Source organism: Papio anubis, unplaced genomic scaffold (assembly GCF_008728515.1).
Source record: "Papio anubis isolate 15944 unplaced genomic scaffold, Panubis1.0 scaffold183, whole genome shotgun sequence".
NCBI classification, from domain to species: Eukaryota; Metazoa; Chordata; class Mammalia; order Primates; family Cercopithecidae; genus Papio; species Papio anubis.
Window position 1 is genome coordinate 44438 of NW_022161834.1, and position 17200 is coordinate 61637.

General features: G+C 41.8%; 1 protein-coding gene across 2 annotated transcripts in view; it reads right to left on the reverse strand.

The window, feature by feature from the left end:
* LOC116272751 (tropomodulin-2) overlaps positions 1–17200 on the reverse strand; it is a 64968-nt gene that overhangs the window by 27884 nt on the left and 19884 nt on the right. For both annotated transcript variants that reach the window (XM_031661523.1, XM_031661524.1), the window contains exons 4-7: positions 13989–14111; positions 10808–10894; positions 7828–7958; positions 6140–6247 (exon numbers count right to left, since the gene is read on the reverse strand). In XM_031661523.1, coding sequence (XP_031517383.1) covers positions 6140–6247; positions 7828–7958; positions 10808–10894; positions 13989–14111 — 449 coding nt within the window. The remainder of the gene's footprint in view (positions 1–6139; positions 6248–7827; positions 7959–10807; positions 10895–13988; positions 14112–17200) is intronic.

Below are 17200 nucleotides of genomic sequence, written 5' to 3' on the forward strand. Positions count from 1 at the left end.
GGCTTGTAGGGTTTCTGCCGAGTTATCCACTGTTAGTCTGATGGGCTTCCCTTTGTGGGTAACCCGACCTTTCTCTCTGGCTGCCCTTAACATTTTTCCTTCATTTCAACATTGGTGAATCTGACAATTATGTGTCTTGGGGTTGCTCTTCTCGAGGAGTATCTTTGTGGTGTTCTCTGTATTTCCTGAATTTGAATGTTGGCCTGCCTTGCTAGGTTAGGGAAGTTCTTTTGGATAATATCCTGAAGAGTGTTTTCTAACTTGGTTCCGTTCTCCCTGTCACTTTCAGGTCCACCAATCAAACGTAGATTTGGTCTTTTCACATAGTCCCACATTTCTTGGAGGCTTTGTTCGTTTTTTTTTTTTTCACTTTTCTCTCTCTAATCTTGTCTTCTCACTTTACTTCATTAATTTGATCTTCAATCACTGATATCCTTTCTTCCACTTGATTAAATCGGCTATTGAAGCTTGTGTATGCTTTATGAAGTTCTCGTACTCTGGTTTTCAGCTCCATCAGGTCATTTAAGCTCTTCTCTACACTGGTTATTCTATTTAGCCATTCATCTGACCTTTTTTCAATGTTTTTAGCTTCCTTGCAATGGGTTAGAACATGCTCCTTTAGCTCAGAGAAGTTTGTTATTACTAACCTTCTGAAGCCTACTTCTGTCAACTCGTCAAACTCATTCTCTGTCCAGTTTTGTTCCCTTGCTAGTGAGGAGTTGTGTTCCTTTGGAGAAGAGGCGTTCTGGTTTTGGGAATTTTCCACCTTTCTGCTCTGGTTTCTCCCCATCTTTGTGGTTTTATCTACCTTTAGTCTTTGATGTTGGTGACCTACAAAGGGGGTTTTGGTGTGGATGTCCTTATTGTTGATGTTTATGCTATTCCTTTCTGTTTGTTAGTTTTCCTTCTAACAGACAGGCCCCTTAGCTGCAGGTCTGCTGGAGTTTGCTGGAGGTCCACTCCAGACCCTGTTTTCCTGGGTATCACCAGCAGAGGCTGCAGAACAGCAAATATTGCTGTCTGATCCTTCCTCTGGAAGCTTCCTCCCAGAGGGACACCTGCCTGTATGAGGTGTCAGCCCCTACTGGGAGGTGTCTCCCAGTCAGGCTACACAGGGGTCAGGGACCCACTTGAGGCAGCAGTCTGTCCGTTATTGGAGCACGAATGCCATGCTGGGAGAAGCACTGCTCTCTTCAGAGCTGTCAGGCAAGGATGTTTAAGTCTGGAGAAGCTGTCTGCTGCCTTTTGTTCAGATATGCCCTGTCCCCAGAGGTGGAATCTAGAGAGGCAGTAGGCCTTCCTGAGCTGTGGTGGGCTCCCCCCAGTTCAAGCTTCCCTGCCGCTTTGTTTACACTGTGAGCATAGAACCACCTACTCAAGCCTCAGCAACGGCAGACGCCCCTCCCCCTGCCAAGCTCTAGCATCTCAGGTGGATCTCAGACTGCTGTGCTAGCAGTGAGCAAGGCTCCATGGGCATGGGACGTGCCGAGCCAGGCATGGGAGGGAATCTCCTGGTCTGCTGGTTGCGAAGACTGTGGCAAAAGCACAGTATTTGGGCAGGAGTGTACTGCTCCTCCAGATACAGTCACTCATGGCTTCTCTTGGCTAGGAAAGGGAAATCCTCCAACCCCTTGTGATTCCTGGGTGAGGCGATGCCCCACCCTGCTTCAGCTCACCCTCCGTGGGCTGCACCCACTGTCCAACCAGTCCCATGGAGATGAACCAGGTACCTCAGTTGGAAATGCAGAAATCACCCGTCTTCTGCGTCGATCTCACTGGGAGCTGGAGACCAGAGCTGTTCCTATTTGGCCATCTTGGAAGTAACCTCTCAAGTTTTATTTCTAATAAACGGTGCTGTCCTAAACTCTTGATTTTTATATGGCTCACTGTAAATAACAGTAGCATTTTAAATACATTTGAGCCTTCTCCCCATTGGCATTCAGTGGGGACAAATTCCATTTGAATGCTCAGTTACTATAGATGTGGTTATATGGAAGTGCTTGGGGCACAGTAAACTAAACTCAATCACAGGTGACTTACATTTGCATCCTGGCTTGGCCACATGTGGTGTAATCTTAGTTCAGCATTCAACTTCTTTGAGTCTCAGTTGCCTCATCTGTAAAATGGCTTGTGTTCACCACGAACCCCAAAATGTGTTTTCTGATTGAATGCAAAACAGCCTTAAATGGGCACATGTCTAAACAGATGCCAGTCACACAGGGCTTCACTGATTCTAACAATATATCAGAATAATAATTTATAATATGAAAGCAGAATAAGGTTTGAGGTCCACAAATGTCATCCACCAGAAACGCCTTTTCACTTCATGTTTGAATGCTAAAAATGAAGACTTTCTGCCAGGGCTCGCAATAAAACAGTCACCCAGGCACAGTGACAACCAAGAAAATCTTTCCTAAAATCATCACTTTGTTCCCTTGGTTCTGCCTCTCTTCTCTGCTTACCCTTGAGGAGGGGGGATTAGGGGAGTCAGGAGGGGAGGAAGGTGTGACACATCTTAGAACTGGAATGGAGGACAAGTGAAAAATTTCTATTAGGAGTGATGCTCTTCAGAAAACAGTAGCAAAATCATGTTTTGAAAACTCTATCCACATAAATGAATATATATATATGTATATCTTCCTGTGGTCCCTCTATTTTTTATAGATTGTACTATGACTATACCAAATAAATTTAAAATGTTTTACTGATAAATAATAGTTGTACATATTTTTGGGGGTAAATGTGATATTTTGATACCTTTATACAATGTGTATGCAGTGATCAAATTGGAGTAATTGGGATAGCCATCACCTCAAAGGCTTATTTTTGTGTTGGGAACATTACAATTCTTCTCTTCTAGCTATTTTGAAATTTATAATAAATTATTGAATACAACAACTTATTCCTTCTAACTAACTGTATTTTTGTACCTCTTAACCAACTTCTCTTTGTCCCCACTCCCTTCCCAGGCTTTGGTAACCACCATTCTACTCTTTACCTCCATGAGAACCACTTTTTTTAAGCTCCCACATGTAAGTGAGAACATGCTATATTTATTTTTTTGTGCTTGGCTTGTTTCAGTTAACACAATGACCTCCAGTCCCATCCATGGTGCTGCAAATGACAGGATTTCTCTTTTTTTTATGGCTGAATAATATTTCAGTGTGTATATGTACCACATTTTCTCCATCCATTCATCTGTTGATGAACATTTAGGTTGATTCCATATCTTGACTGTTGTCAACAGTATTGCAGTAAACATGGGAGGGCAGATATCTCTTCAATATACTGATTTCCTTTCTGTTGGATATATACCCAGCAGTGGGATTGCTGGATCATATGTAGTTCTAATTTCGGTTTTTGAGGAACCACCATACTGTTTCCCATAATGGCTGTACTACTCTACATTCCCACCACCAGTACACAAGTGCTCCCCTTTCTCCACACCTTTCCCAACATTTGCTACCAAATGAAGTATTCTTTAAAAAGCAAGTTACAAAAGGTCAAATTTGCCTGAAAAGTGTTGCCAAAAAAATTCAGCTCCTAGTGTAGTGCTTTTCATATGATAGGCATTCAACACATAGTTGTTGCATTAAAAACAGCATCAAAGTGATTATTATATTTGGAATTTATTTAATCCGCTTAGTAAGTTATCTATTTGGTCTAGAATAGGAGTTAGATTATTTACCAGTAGTGTTGGCAGTTGATTGTGAACTAACCCCACCCCTGCAATTTTACTCAAAATAATATATTAAACAGAGTGACAAATCATTTCTTTATCCCTTTATTCATTTACATACAAAGTATATTGTGAATATTTTTGCTTTACTGAAAAACATCTACTAAAAGGCAGAAATAGCACAAAATCATACAGAGATAAGAATCCTTAAACTGTTCACTTCACCTTACCAATTATCTAGTTCTGCTATCTTTCTATTTTAATGATAGGTTTCAAATTCAAAACTGCTTTCAATCTACAGATTTAGATATGTAATCACTGCTGGTAAAAACATTGATTTCTGTAGCCTGGTTCCTCTTTTACATGAGTGCTTATTTCAAGTTTGCTGTGATCACCATAGAAATATTCTCTATTGCTAGAGGTTGCAGGTTATGATCATTCATTTGTCTAACAAGTACTTTCAAACAGCTATTCTGTGCCAGGACCATGATAGGTAGTCATTACTTTCATGTCATGTTTTAAATGCTATTTTAGATCTTCCAAAAGGCATGTTACTTTAAATCAAAAGATCAAGTCAAGACAACTTCCGTTTTTCTTTTCTTTTCTTTTCTTTTTTTTTTTTGTTTGAGACGGAGTTTTGCTCTGTCGCCCAGGCTGGAGTGCAGTGGTGTGGTCTCGGCTCACTACAAGCTCCGTCTCCCGGGTTCACGCCATTCTCCTGCCTCAGCCTCCCAAGTAGCTGGGACTACAGGCGCCCGCCACCACGCCCGGCTAATTTTTTGTATTTTTTAGTAGAGATGGGGTTTCACCATGTTAGCCAGGATGGTCTCGACCTCCTGACCTCGTGATCTGCCCACCTTGGCCTCCCAAAATGCTGGGATTACAGGTGTGAGCCACCGCGCCCAGCCCAACTTTTGTTTTTCTAACTTGATTCAAGGGCTGAGCATTAAATGCCATAGAACAACAGGTTGATGCCCAGGCTTTTGATAAATGACATATTTTAGCAAATGTATGGAAGCCAGTCATTGTGTGTAAATCTAGCATAGCTTGATGGTTAAGCTTCCTGGTTGTAGAACCAGAAAGACTTGGTAGTGAATTCTGGCTCTGCCATTTACTGGTTTTATTACCTTGGATAACTTACTTAACCTCTCTGAGGCTGTTTTCTCATTTGTTAAAGTTGGAACTAATAAGAGTATATACCTCATAGCATTACAGTGACAAATGGATGAGATACTGTGTGGAAAGCACAAAGATCGGTGCTGGTATTTACTAATTCCTCAACAAATTAGCTATTAATAGGAGTTATTAATTGGCTATTGATAGGAAGAATAAAAATCATGATAGTGATGGTATAAGTATTTACCTGGGTCAAGGGGCTTCCTTATTTGGCTAAATTATCTAAAATGCATAGGAAGAACAGAACTTTTAGTTGGCTATTTTTCTTTTACGTATGTATGTATGTATGTATGTATGTATGTATCTATCTATCTATCTATCTATCTATCTATCTATCTATCTATCTACTGTCTTGTTCTATTGCCCAGACTGGAGTGCAGAGGTGCGATCATAGCTCACTGCAGCCTAGAACTCCTGGGCTCAAGCCAATTGTCTCACTTTAGCCTCTTAAGTGGCTGGGACCAGAGCTGTGCGTTACCACATCTGGCTGGCTATTTTTTTCATATTCTGGTTAACAAGGTGTCAAACACAAAATGCTTCACGATTTGGTTGTCTAAGATATTTTAGACACACATTAATCCATTTCAAAGATTAAAATATACTTTAATATTTCTTTTTTTTTTTTTTTTTTTGAGATGGAGTCTCCCTCTGTTGCCCAGGCTAGAGTGCAGTGGCATGATTTCAGCTCATTGCAACCTCCGCCTCCTGGGTTCAAGTGATTCTTCTGCCTCAGTCTCCTGAGTAGCTGGGACTACAGGCGCATGCCACCATGCCCACTAGTTCTTGTAGTTTTAGTAGAGATAGGGTTTCACCCTATTGGCCAGGCTGGTCTCAAACTTCTGACCTCATGATCCACCCACCTCGGCATCCCAAAGTGCTGGGATTACAGGCGTGAGCCATCACGCCCAGCTACTTCAATATTTCTATAGGTGCCTAGTTCCTAAAGGATTTTAAGGTCATAATATGCAATGACTGCAGATGCAAAAGTTTTAGAAAATGTATCCTAAGCACAGAAAAAACCCTAAATATTCAGTTAGTCAAATGCCAAACTTATCTTGTTTCTTTCTCTGAAAATTGTAATGCTGACAAAATTCCAGATAACTTACAGCATCTGAGAGTTTGGTTCTGAAGTTTTACTATTGCATTGTAACTATAATTTTGCTCATTAACTGTGTAGAATGTAAGTTTACCAGATCTAAAAAATTGTTAGCTAAAGAAACAAATTAAATAGAGCCTCCAGTGGATTAAATAACTTTATGTTATATTTCTAAGAATTCTACTCACAATGGCCACAGGGTCATTGCTGCGAGTTGCGGCCAGGCTGAACTTCTTCACGTGAGTGTTGGTCTCCAGAGCCTTTGCAAATTCCCTCAGGGTTGGAATTGGAATGTTCTAAGACAGAGAAGACATGGCTAGTTGATGACCCAGTCTATGGCACACTCTTGCCAAGGTAAGAACCCACAACCTTTAAATACCATATGTATGTAGATAAATACAAGATATCCCTTCTAAATGAGGGTCGTTACCTACCCTTCAGCAACCAAGCTATCCTGAGCCAACAGCACCACTTAGTGTCCAATAGGGGAATCTAGTCTACCACTATGGTACCTCTTGAGTGTTGTCTTTCTGTTTTCCCTTACCAAGAAAGTATGCACATACTACACTTCCCTCTTTTTATTTTTCACTCTGTATTCTAGCCAGACCGATATACTTGCCATTGTTTTAATATACCACAGTCTTTCTCTTTTTCAGACCTTTATATATGCTTTCCCCTTAGCCTGGAAATTCCTTTTGTCCTTTTCTCTGATTAATTCCTACTCATCTTTCAAGACTCAGATGTAATATCATCTCCTTTGTTTACTGGATCTCCTAGGTAGCATTAAAATTTTTCTTTCTTGCAATTCAATGACATTTGGGGGCTCACCACATCATGTTATAATTATCTGTTTAGTGTTTTTCTCCTAGTATAATATTTTTCAGAGTAAAGACTGAAAAAATCTTATTCATCTTTTAGTCCTTTTTCTAGATCATTTACCACAGTAATGACCACTGGGGAAGGAGACAATATGGGGTGCAGTTAGAAGTGGAGAAGAGTCCTGGCTGCACTATAGGCTAGCTCTATGACCTTAACAACTCTTTAAGTCCCACTAATAATTAAATGAGATAATAAATTCCAAGTATTTAGTAAAGGACATGGCATATAGTATGCACTCAATAAAAGTTGGTTATTATTAAATGCTAAGAACTGGCCCAAAAAGAATAAACAAAAGAGACTTCAGGTAATATTTACACACACACACACACACACACACACACACACTCTCTCTCTCTCTCTCTCTTCTACTCTTTCCCTTTGAGAGTGGCATGACTTATCAAACTGAATAAAGTGGAAGTAACAAACATGTTCAGTAACTTCAGAAACCGGGTCAAAACAGGTATTGTGGCTTCCTGCTTTCTCATCTTTCTGTCTTCGATCACTCGCTCTGGGGAGCCACATGGTGAGAAATGGAGGCCTCTTCCCAACAGCCACATGAATCTGCCATCTTAGAATTGGATCCTCCTGCCCCGGGCAAGCCTGGTACTGCAGCCTTGGATGACAACTTCACTGTCACCTCATTTGAGACCCTGAGCCACACTATCCAGCTAGCTACTACCAGATTCCTGACACTGAAAAATTGTGTGTGAAATAATAAATGTCTGTTGTTTGAAGCCTCTAAGTTTTGGAGTAATCTGTTACTCAGCAATAGATATAACTAATGTACTACGCTTAACTCAGGTATGGTGATTCTTTTCAAATAATTATAGAAATCACTGTTTTCCAAAACCCACTTCTTTTGAATAGGATACCTTGACTCCAACTCAGTGACTACAAAGAACTGCAAACAGGTGTGAAAACAAGCAATTGGTCATCTCTGGTAAGTTTTCTGACCTCATGATAAATTAAGTGACTGATGATAATCACAATGAAATACCTTAATGTTGTTGAGGTTGACTTCTTGCAAGCTAGGATCATTGGCTTTCATCTGCTGCAGGCTTATTTCCACATTTGTGGGATTGGGTGGTTCCTCAAATACTGGCTTTACCTTTTCACCTTTGACAACATCTAAAACACAATTTTTCATTTTAAAAAATGCAAAGTCTCTCCTATGAAAATCAGTGGCGACTTCCCAAAAAATGACATATCTTTCATATGCTCTGATTCCAATAAGACTTTAATAGCAATGACAGTAGGTTTATTCTCAGCTGAGCAAGCATGGGAGTGGTGTAGCTCTGAGTCACAGTTTGGAAGGCTGGTGTTTCTCAACTGCAATGAGAATTCCCTGGGGCTAACACTGCATGGAGCCAAAAGTTCAGGAGGCCCTGCAGCAAACTCCAATGTTCAAAATATCCATGGGCAGTTATTGCTGCTCCATATGGACATCTGTCAGACTATACTAACTAGACTTCAGGATCTGAGATACAAATCAGACACCACAATAAGTCTTCACTTCCCAAACTCTAATACCCCTCTGGCCTCTTGATTATACCCTACCCTCCTCTGAGTTCTATTCTGGAGCTTTAGTTTTAAGGAAGGTATGGGAAGAGAAAGGGATAAAAAAGAAGAATGGAAGTTAACAGAGATACAAAGGATTAACATCCCAACATACACAGAGCTCCTACAAATCAATAAGGCGACCCAATTAAAAATGAACCAATAATACAATCAGAAGAATCTGTCACTCAACCAAAAATATAAAAAAGTAACTAAGCTCCAAAATAAAGAAAGGAGATACCATTTCATTAACAAACAAGTGTGAAACAAGATAACATTTGGAGTTGGCAACAATGTGGAGGAAAAAGCATCTTCCTACTTCTCTGTAAGTGAGAATGTGATCTGATGCAAATGTTTTGGGAGAGTAATTTGGCATTATCTATTACAATTTAAGATGTGCATGTTCTATGACCCAGCAATTCTACAGAAGTCTTATCTACAAAAATAGCACAGATACATAAAGATATATACTCACGGATATTCCCTGTTCCCTGATATATTACTTGTGACAGCAAAACATGATAAAATGTCCATCAATATGAAAATGGGTAAATAAAGTATAGCATCATCACATAACAACTCATTGTCTATTCATTAAAAGAATCTATTCACGAGCCAGGCATGGTAGCTCACACCTATAATCCCAGCACTTTGGGAGGCTGAAGCAGGAGAGTTGCTTGAGGCCAGAAGTTTGAGACCAGGCTGGGCAACACAGTGAGACCCAGTCTCTACAATAAATTTTAAAAATTGGCCAGGTGTAATTTTGCCTGTAGTCCTAGCTGCTCAGGGGACTAAGGTAGGAGAATCCCTTGATCCCAGGAGTTTGAGGCTGCAGTCAGCCTTGGTAGTGACGCTGGACTCTAGCCTGGACAACAGAATGAGACCCTGTCTCAAAAAAAAAAAAAAAAGATCTTCATTATCTATCCATTAAAAAAGTTATCTACTCATTAAAAGAATGAAGGAAACCTATAGGTACTGATAAGAGACCACAATTTGAAGACAAGTTAATATTTGTGTGTATTTGTACATATAAACGACCAGAAGGTTATGCATCAGATTGTTAACAGCAAACATTGTCAGAATGTTACCCTTTGATGCTGAAGCTAAAAAGGATGAGCATTTTTTATCCATAAGCATAAGAAACAAGAAAGGCCAGCCTAGGCAACATAGCAAGATCCTGTCTCTACAAAATAAAAATAAAAATAATTAACTGAGTGTGGTGGCATGCACCTGTAGTCCCAGCTACTCAGGAGGCTGACGGGGAGGATTGCTTGAGTCCAGCAGCCAGAAGCTACAAAGAGCTATGATTGCACCATTGTACTCCAGCCTGGGCAACAGGGCAAGCCTCTATCTCAAAAAATAAAAGGAATATTGCTCATTGTGTGTCTAAATTACCACTATAAATAATATTTCATATATATGCTACTGAGATTAGAACACATCTCCCAAGTCTCTATTAAAGTGAATAAAATAAAATTAACCTAAGAAAAGTTGTAATCCTAAAAATGAGCTGGGTGTGGTGGCACACGCCGGTAGTCCCAACTACTCATGAGGCTGAGGCAGGAGAACTGCTTGAACCCAGAAGGTGGAGGTTGCAGTGAGCCGAGATCGTGCCACTGCACTACAGCCTGGGTGACGAAACAAGACTCCATCTCAAAAAAAAAAAAAAAAAAAAAAAAAAAAGCTGTAATTTTCTATGAGTTTTCAAAGCATATGGATTACACTGTACTGAAATGACCTGAATATTGGTCCTTCCTTACCCTGGACAGATAAATTTCTTTGGGCAGGGACCATTTTCATCTTTGTACCTAATCCTAGAACATTCCTGACACATAGCAGGTATTTAGTGGATGACTGACGAATGAATGAATAAAAAAGTCTAATTAATTGTTTACTGCTACAGGAAATGGTGACATAGAAGATGGTGGTGTGGAATGTCCTGTGCACGTAAGTCCATGCCAGCATGTCTTTCATGCCCTCTGAGGGAAGTGGGCATTCAAATTCTAATGACAAGCGTCTATTACTGAGACAAAAAGACACTCAAATAGAGAAGGGAACTTATTTAAGCTACCATAGTTGATTAAAACATCCTTAGGAACATGAAACTCTGCATTTTGTGATGACTAAGCAATCTCATATCAGCAATTTTTTTTTCATGAATATGGATTATACCATTTAATGCAGACCCATATATCAACAATTTCATCTTCTGACTAAACAGACCTACCAAGAAAGTGTTCTGGGCAACACACACTGATTTGTACTAGTTTCACCGCCAGATGGAGCTCTCATTGTCAGCTGCTCCATATCCTAGCCAAATAACAGAGTGCAAAGCCTGCAAAAGTCAACAGGCCTCTCTCCTGCCAGCAACCCTGGAGGCTCCAAAGCTTTACAAAACCACAGATTCCACATCAACTTACTTCTGACAGGCCCTTTGCCACCTTTACTGTTGGCTGTTTCTTCGTCGAACTTTGGATTGTTGAGCAAATTGTGTACTCCAAGGACAGCTAAAAACAGACAGTCAACAAATGAGCATTATGTTTGGAGAAGCACATGAGGATGTCCACATTGTTAATATGCCCCTTGAAGAACAATTCTTTACATCATAAATGTTAAGTCCCTGAGTCCTCTTTCCTTGCACAGTGTGTGGTACATGTATAGTGTTAAATACACTTATTTGAAAACCCTCCTTTCAAGACCACCAGTAATCTTCATGTCTTTCTACATCTCCACATGTAGAACCATTTAGGGTCTGAGCAACGGTGGCCTAGTTATGGCCACAGTTTACTGAAAATCTGCCTAGACCTCCTAGTTAAATAGACTCAACTTTTCAGTTTTCTCATCTGTAAAATGAGAAGGTAGGACTGAGACTAATGATTTTCAAGATCTAACATTATATAGATGACTGCATATATTTTTCCAGAGGCCTCTTTCAATGTCAGCCTCCTCATCTCTCAGTACCAAATATAATTGTCTCTAGAGCATTCCAGGGTGGGGAAAAAAAAGCAACATCAGCAATAAAAGGTCAGTTAAGCGTACTGAGATTTTCAGCTTCCTGTATTACACAGAACTTGCACCAGGAGGCAGCGTAGGATGCAGGAACAACACTGGGGAAGAACGAACGCGGGGCTGGACTGAACCTGCAACTTCTATGCAGATTTCCCTTTGCTAATGAAATTCTAGATGACATTGGCCACCTGGAGAAGGATCCCAGAAGGGATAATATTCTGTTGACAGGTGGCAGAGGAGTGCCTCTGAGATGCTCATCAGCTCTACTGTAAGCTACATATCGAAGGAGGGAGGCAGCTGGCACAGCACAAGGAAGGGCAAATGGTCAGAGCTAGCAAGGACCTGGTGAAGAGGGGGACTTGGGAGCAGTCAAGAATCCTGACTCTGACACATGTTAAACTGTGTGACTTGGGAAGTTGTTAAATGCCTGAGTCTCCGTTTCCTCATCCGTAAAACAGGGATAATAATTATACTTTACTACCAAGATTAAATGACTTTCTATGTGTCAGGCACCATTCTAAGTGCTTTACAAATTCTTGTTAAATAAATAAGAATTTGTCACTGTGGGCTGGGCGTGATGGCTCATGCCTGTTATCTCAGCACTTTGGGAGGCCGAGGTGGGTGGATCATGAGGTCAAGAAATCGAGACCATCCTGGCCAACATGGCGAAGCCTTGTCTCTACAAAAAATACAAAAATTAGCTGGGTGTGGTGGCGGGCCCCTGTAATCCCAGCTACTTGGGAGGCTGAGGCAGGTAGGCGCTTGAACTCGGTAGGCGGAGGTTGCAGTGAGCAGAGATTGTGCCACTGCACTCCAGCCTGGGTGACAGAGTGAGACTCCGTCTCAAAAAAAAAAAAAATAATTTGTCACTGTGTCTCTGTGAAGGGGACAGGAGAAGGAGAAGGTGTCCCATTTGATAAACACTGAGGCCATACAACGAACACATCTTCTTGCTCTGGCTCCATGCTCACCAAGTAACTTCTAATTACAATTTGGCTCCTACTGCCAGGTTTTCGTTTTTCTCTGTTATCTGTGAATTGGGCTAATGGATCAGTTCCCACCACTTTGCTCCAATCTGACTACTTCCATGTATACTGATAAGATCAGATTTCCAGTCCAGAGCTCCCACAGTTTAGGGCCAGGAACTAGACTCCGGATGGTGACCACACTGACACCCAGCCAGTCTAAGAGGCGCTGTCTTGCAGGTCAACTACCACTCTCTTGAAGAACTTTCTCTTTGCTCTCTATCTGCCACAATAACATGGGCAATACGCCGACACTCTTTCTTATCTAAAACTCAATGGCTGCCAGCCCATCTGCCCATGGGGCTGCCTTCAGTCTTCCAGAAGGGTCCACCCTAAAGAAGATGCTGCCAACACCCCCAGCCAAGCTTCCTTCTGAATTCCTAGGGAACACAGGACGAGGGAGGGAAGCTGAGTAAGGATGAACAAGGACAGTTTTCTATTTGGATTCTCTCTCCAGTTTTACTGTATGAATTTCAGGATCTAGTATCTTCCAAATAATTGGTGTTTTTCTCTTTTTCCTTTCTCAAGGCGTTTCCTGGGAGTTCAAGTTCAGCCTGGCATTCTCCCTCTGGGCAATTCCGGTAGAGACCATGAAGCAACCCCTGGGAGGACCAGTAACCATAACAGGATCCCTCCACAGCAACCCCAGGGCTAAGACCAGTGCGTGCAAAACACCTTCTTCACCAGGTGAAGCAAGGGCCTCAACTCCCGCAGTGGCCAATATTAAGTTCACAAACATGGGAACTTCCTGACATCATCACAGAAGGAACGAGAATGGAATTGAGATGGCTGGTACATATTAGAATAAGGCTGGTTCTCCTGGGAGGAAAGAGGTGATTATTATATCTGTCTTCCAATGGAATAAAAATTATTGCTAAAGCTGTGGATTTGTTTTTAAAGCGCCTCTATCCTGTGGGGATCTAATAACCCTGTGTATGTAGAAGGAAGATCTAATGTATAAATATACTGGTACATGCAGAAAATCTTTCTTGAAGGCTATACAAGACACGAGAGTGGGCCTAGGCAATTAAGGTCGAGAGACTTACTTTTCATTACACATTCTTTTGTACTCTTTGACTTTTTTCTATCCGCATTTTAAATAATAATCATTACAATCATTATTATGTTGCTATTGTTAAGACTAGAAGGCTAACAGACCTCTTAGCATTTTCTGAATCAAAATGGAACAGTGACCGTGGGAAGAACCAGAACTTCATAGAAATGTTGTGATGATAAAATGCCAAATGTGAAAGCTCCTTAGAAAGCAAAAGAGCTGTTGTTTTATTCTTTAAGTTCTCAACACTCCTTCATATTTGTTTGCTTTAATTTCTCACAGTAACTCTTTGAGTTTTGCGGGATGGGTATTATTTGCAGCTGAAATAGAGCAACATAACATTTGCTTAGAGAGGTTAAGTCACCTGCATTAAGACTGACAGCTCCATAATGGCTGGTGTCAATCTGCTATTCTCCTACCTACAGAGAAGCTCAAAGGCTGCTGGCATGGGTGCTAGTGAATGCTGGGAGGTCATGGAGCTAGACAGGAAAGTTCCCAGAGTTCAAGACTAACCTGCAAGATCATAGAGTTCGGTGTCAGAGGCACTGGCCAAAGCTTCTTCCAGTTCTGGGTCAAGGGTCACTTTTTCTTCTTTACGAGTTTCTACAGGCTTTTCTTTAGGGATAAAGACTCTCCCTTTAAATCAGAAGAAAAACAAAAATATTGAGTACTACTGCCTTACGGGTAGGGTAAGTAGACTGAGCAGAGAATGCAGTTCTGGCCATTGAGACTCATATGATTAAGCCAGTTCACATCCAACTGAGATTCCTGGATGGCCAGGACGGTGCCAACATCAATAAGTCACTGTCAGAGGGAAGGAACACTGCAGGAGGAATCCTGCATTCTGCCACACAGAGATCTGAGACTATAGTCCTTAAACACAGAGGGCAATGGTGGCTTCTACCCCTTTCCTATTGGCGGTACTGCCCTTTGGTCTGGGCAGGAGAGGTTCTGCCCTGCGTCGTGCACTTTATAGGACCCCATACTAGTCTTCCTGTAGCTGCACCTCTCCCCTCCAGGGGAGAAACCATGAGGCCAAAGGGATATTCCCATCTAGCATATAGGCCACTTTCTAGACTACACTTCAGGAACCTAGGACCCTGGAATGTCTTGCCCAAAGAGTCCCGTGCCTGCCTCTAGGGCCTCCATAAGCCCCTTCCCATGTCTATCCTCCTGAAGGCAGGTCACGCTGCTGGGTGTGTACCCCCAGGTCAAGGGGAGGCTATTTGTGGGGGAGCCTGGATGAAGCTTGGATATGTGGGCTTGGGTGTCCAACATGTGTGTTTGAGGCCCTGGCAGTGTGGGACAGATCAATATCCCTGCATGGAACTCTTGGAAGTCCAAGAATCCTGGCCTTCTGGGTATATCTAAAGGAGGATACAGCATATTTTAATGGTTTGTTAGCCTTTAAATATTTGGAAAATATTTAAATATTTGGCTGGCTTGATCATAGCTAACACATCCACTTCCCACACGTGCACCCAGGACAAGCTAGAGCCATGATCAAAACACCCCAGAGCATTCATATTCCTTTCTAATTCTTCCCAGCTTTTGACTCTTGGTTTCTCTCTTTTTTGAAGCTGGTCTTACTTTTTGGGCATAATCTTTGAAATTGCTCTCTTCCATTTTGATTTTTAGAGTTCCCTAAAGGCTCATCTGGCTCCAGTTTCAGTCCATTGGGACCCAAGTTCTCTCCAGGTCTCCTTGGCTAGGCTGGCTTATCCCACTCCCATAGGAAAGGAAAGGGTCCAACCCGAAGTCAATAACCCTCCTGCATGAGAACTCTCCAGGAGACTTCCCTGATTACAAGGGCTGTGTATTTCTTGTTTTACCATATTGTCAAATGGCTGGATGAGTAAACAGGAGCGTGTCAGAGCTGGGCACTCCAGACAGGAAAGAAACGCACTGCTTGTGGTCAGTCTGGGGCATCCTGGCAACAAGGTCGTTATCACTGACATGCATCCTACTTCCTGCCTTGGGATCACTTTAGCTGCCACATTTCTCAGAAAGAAGGAAAATACACTGGGAAACAAAGTAGGAGGATGGCCAGAAGATAGAAAATGGAAAAAGAAATCAACTAATCAGTAACATCTCAAATACTGGGGTTCATCTCAGACTTAATATTCCTAGTATCTATGGCCTGAAACATTTTCTTTCTGGCCAAGATGATCTTAGGTCTAGAGTCAAAATAAGATTTCTTTCCTTATTTTTTCGTTTTTAAAGACAGGGTCTCACTCCCTCACCCTGGCTGGAGTGCAGTGGTGCAATCATAACTCACTGTAACCTTGACCTTCTGGGCTCGAGCAATCCTCCTGCCTTGGCCTCCCAAAGTGCTGGGATTACAGGCATGAGGCACTGTGCCCAACCTAATATAGGATTTTCTAAGTTCCTCTTTCCTGGTACTAAACATGAGGTACGCAGCTATTGGTATTCAGGAGAACTGCTGATACAGAGCCATTCCTGGAGGTCCAACCAAATAACAAGTTCTAAGCAAAACTCTGCACCACAGTAAAATCTAGCCCAGGAACCTGAGGTGCGCCAGCACATAGTATTCAGCACTGCGGACCTCACTGAGGACCTCATAGCAGCTTCCCGCTGCTCCTGGATGGTCTCACTGGTCCTTCTGGGGGCCCTGCATACTCTTCACTCTGCTCTGCTGCTCTGATTATAAAACTTGCTCCCTGCTCATTTTATTCAATTGTGCTACTTCTCAACCTTCTCCTAAGCTACACTATGCAATCATATACCCTTTTTATATCTCTATTACTCAGACAGCTCCTACGTTCCTAACTCTCCCACCAACCATCTGGAGATCAATCTTGATCATGAGATAATTTACCATAGCCACTCCTAAGACCTCTACACTAAGAACAAAAGATAATAGCTTTTCCCTTATTATGCTGTCACTACTTGATGTTAATTGGGACTTTATTGAAGATTTGACATAATTTTTTTCACAACTAAATTAGTCCAATAGCAACTATGCAGCTATAGAAACAGCTCCATATTTTCACAGTAATCCGTGATTATTTGCCTGGTTTGTAACTGTTCACAATTACTTTATTTATTAATTATTGTTTTGGAGGCAGGATCTCACTTTATCACCCAGGCTGGAGTGCAGTGGCAGGATCATAGCTCATGGCAATCTTGAACTCCTGGATTCATGGGATCCTTCTGCCTCAGTCTCCCAAGTGCTGGGATTACAGGTGTGAGCCACGGCATGTGGCCCAATTTTACTTTCTTAATGACATTCTCAATGGTGCGTGACCCACTGAATGTGCGCAATACAGAGGGCAGCCTGGGCATTATGTGACACAAGGCAGTAGCACTCTGCCTCATGCCAACTAGGAGCTGGATGCTCCTGCTCCCACTGCTGCAGTACAGATTTCTGAGATGCCATTCACTTGAACCCATGTTTATCAAGTGCCTCCCATGCCAGTTTCTGTGCCAGGATAAAAAAAAAGACCCTATCACATGAAAACATGCAAAAACCAAAGTAAATAAAGTGATAAACATTGTTACAGTGCTGTGAAAGCAATATGCAGCTGTCAGAGTAGAAAGAAGTGAGGTCAGAGAAAGCCCAAGGCCCTGAAATTTAAGCTGAGACCCTTAGGATGTGAAAAATGGGGACATGAGTCAGAAGGAAGAGTCCATGAGAAGACCAGCCTGAGGGAGGAAAAGAACTCAGCAGGTTCAGGGAAGTGAATGAAGACAGTGGGGCCTGA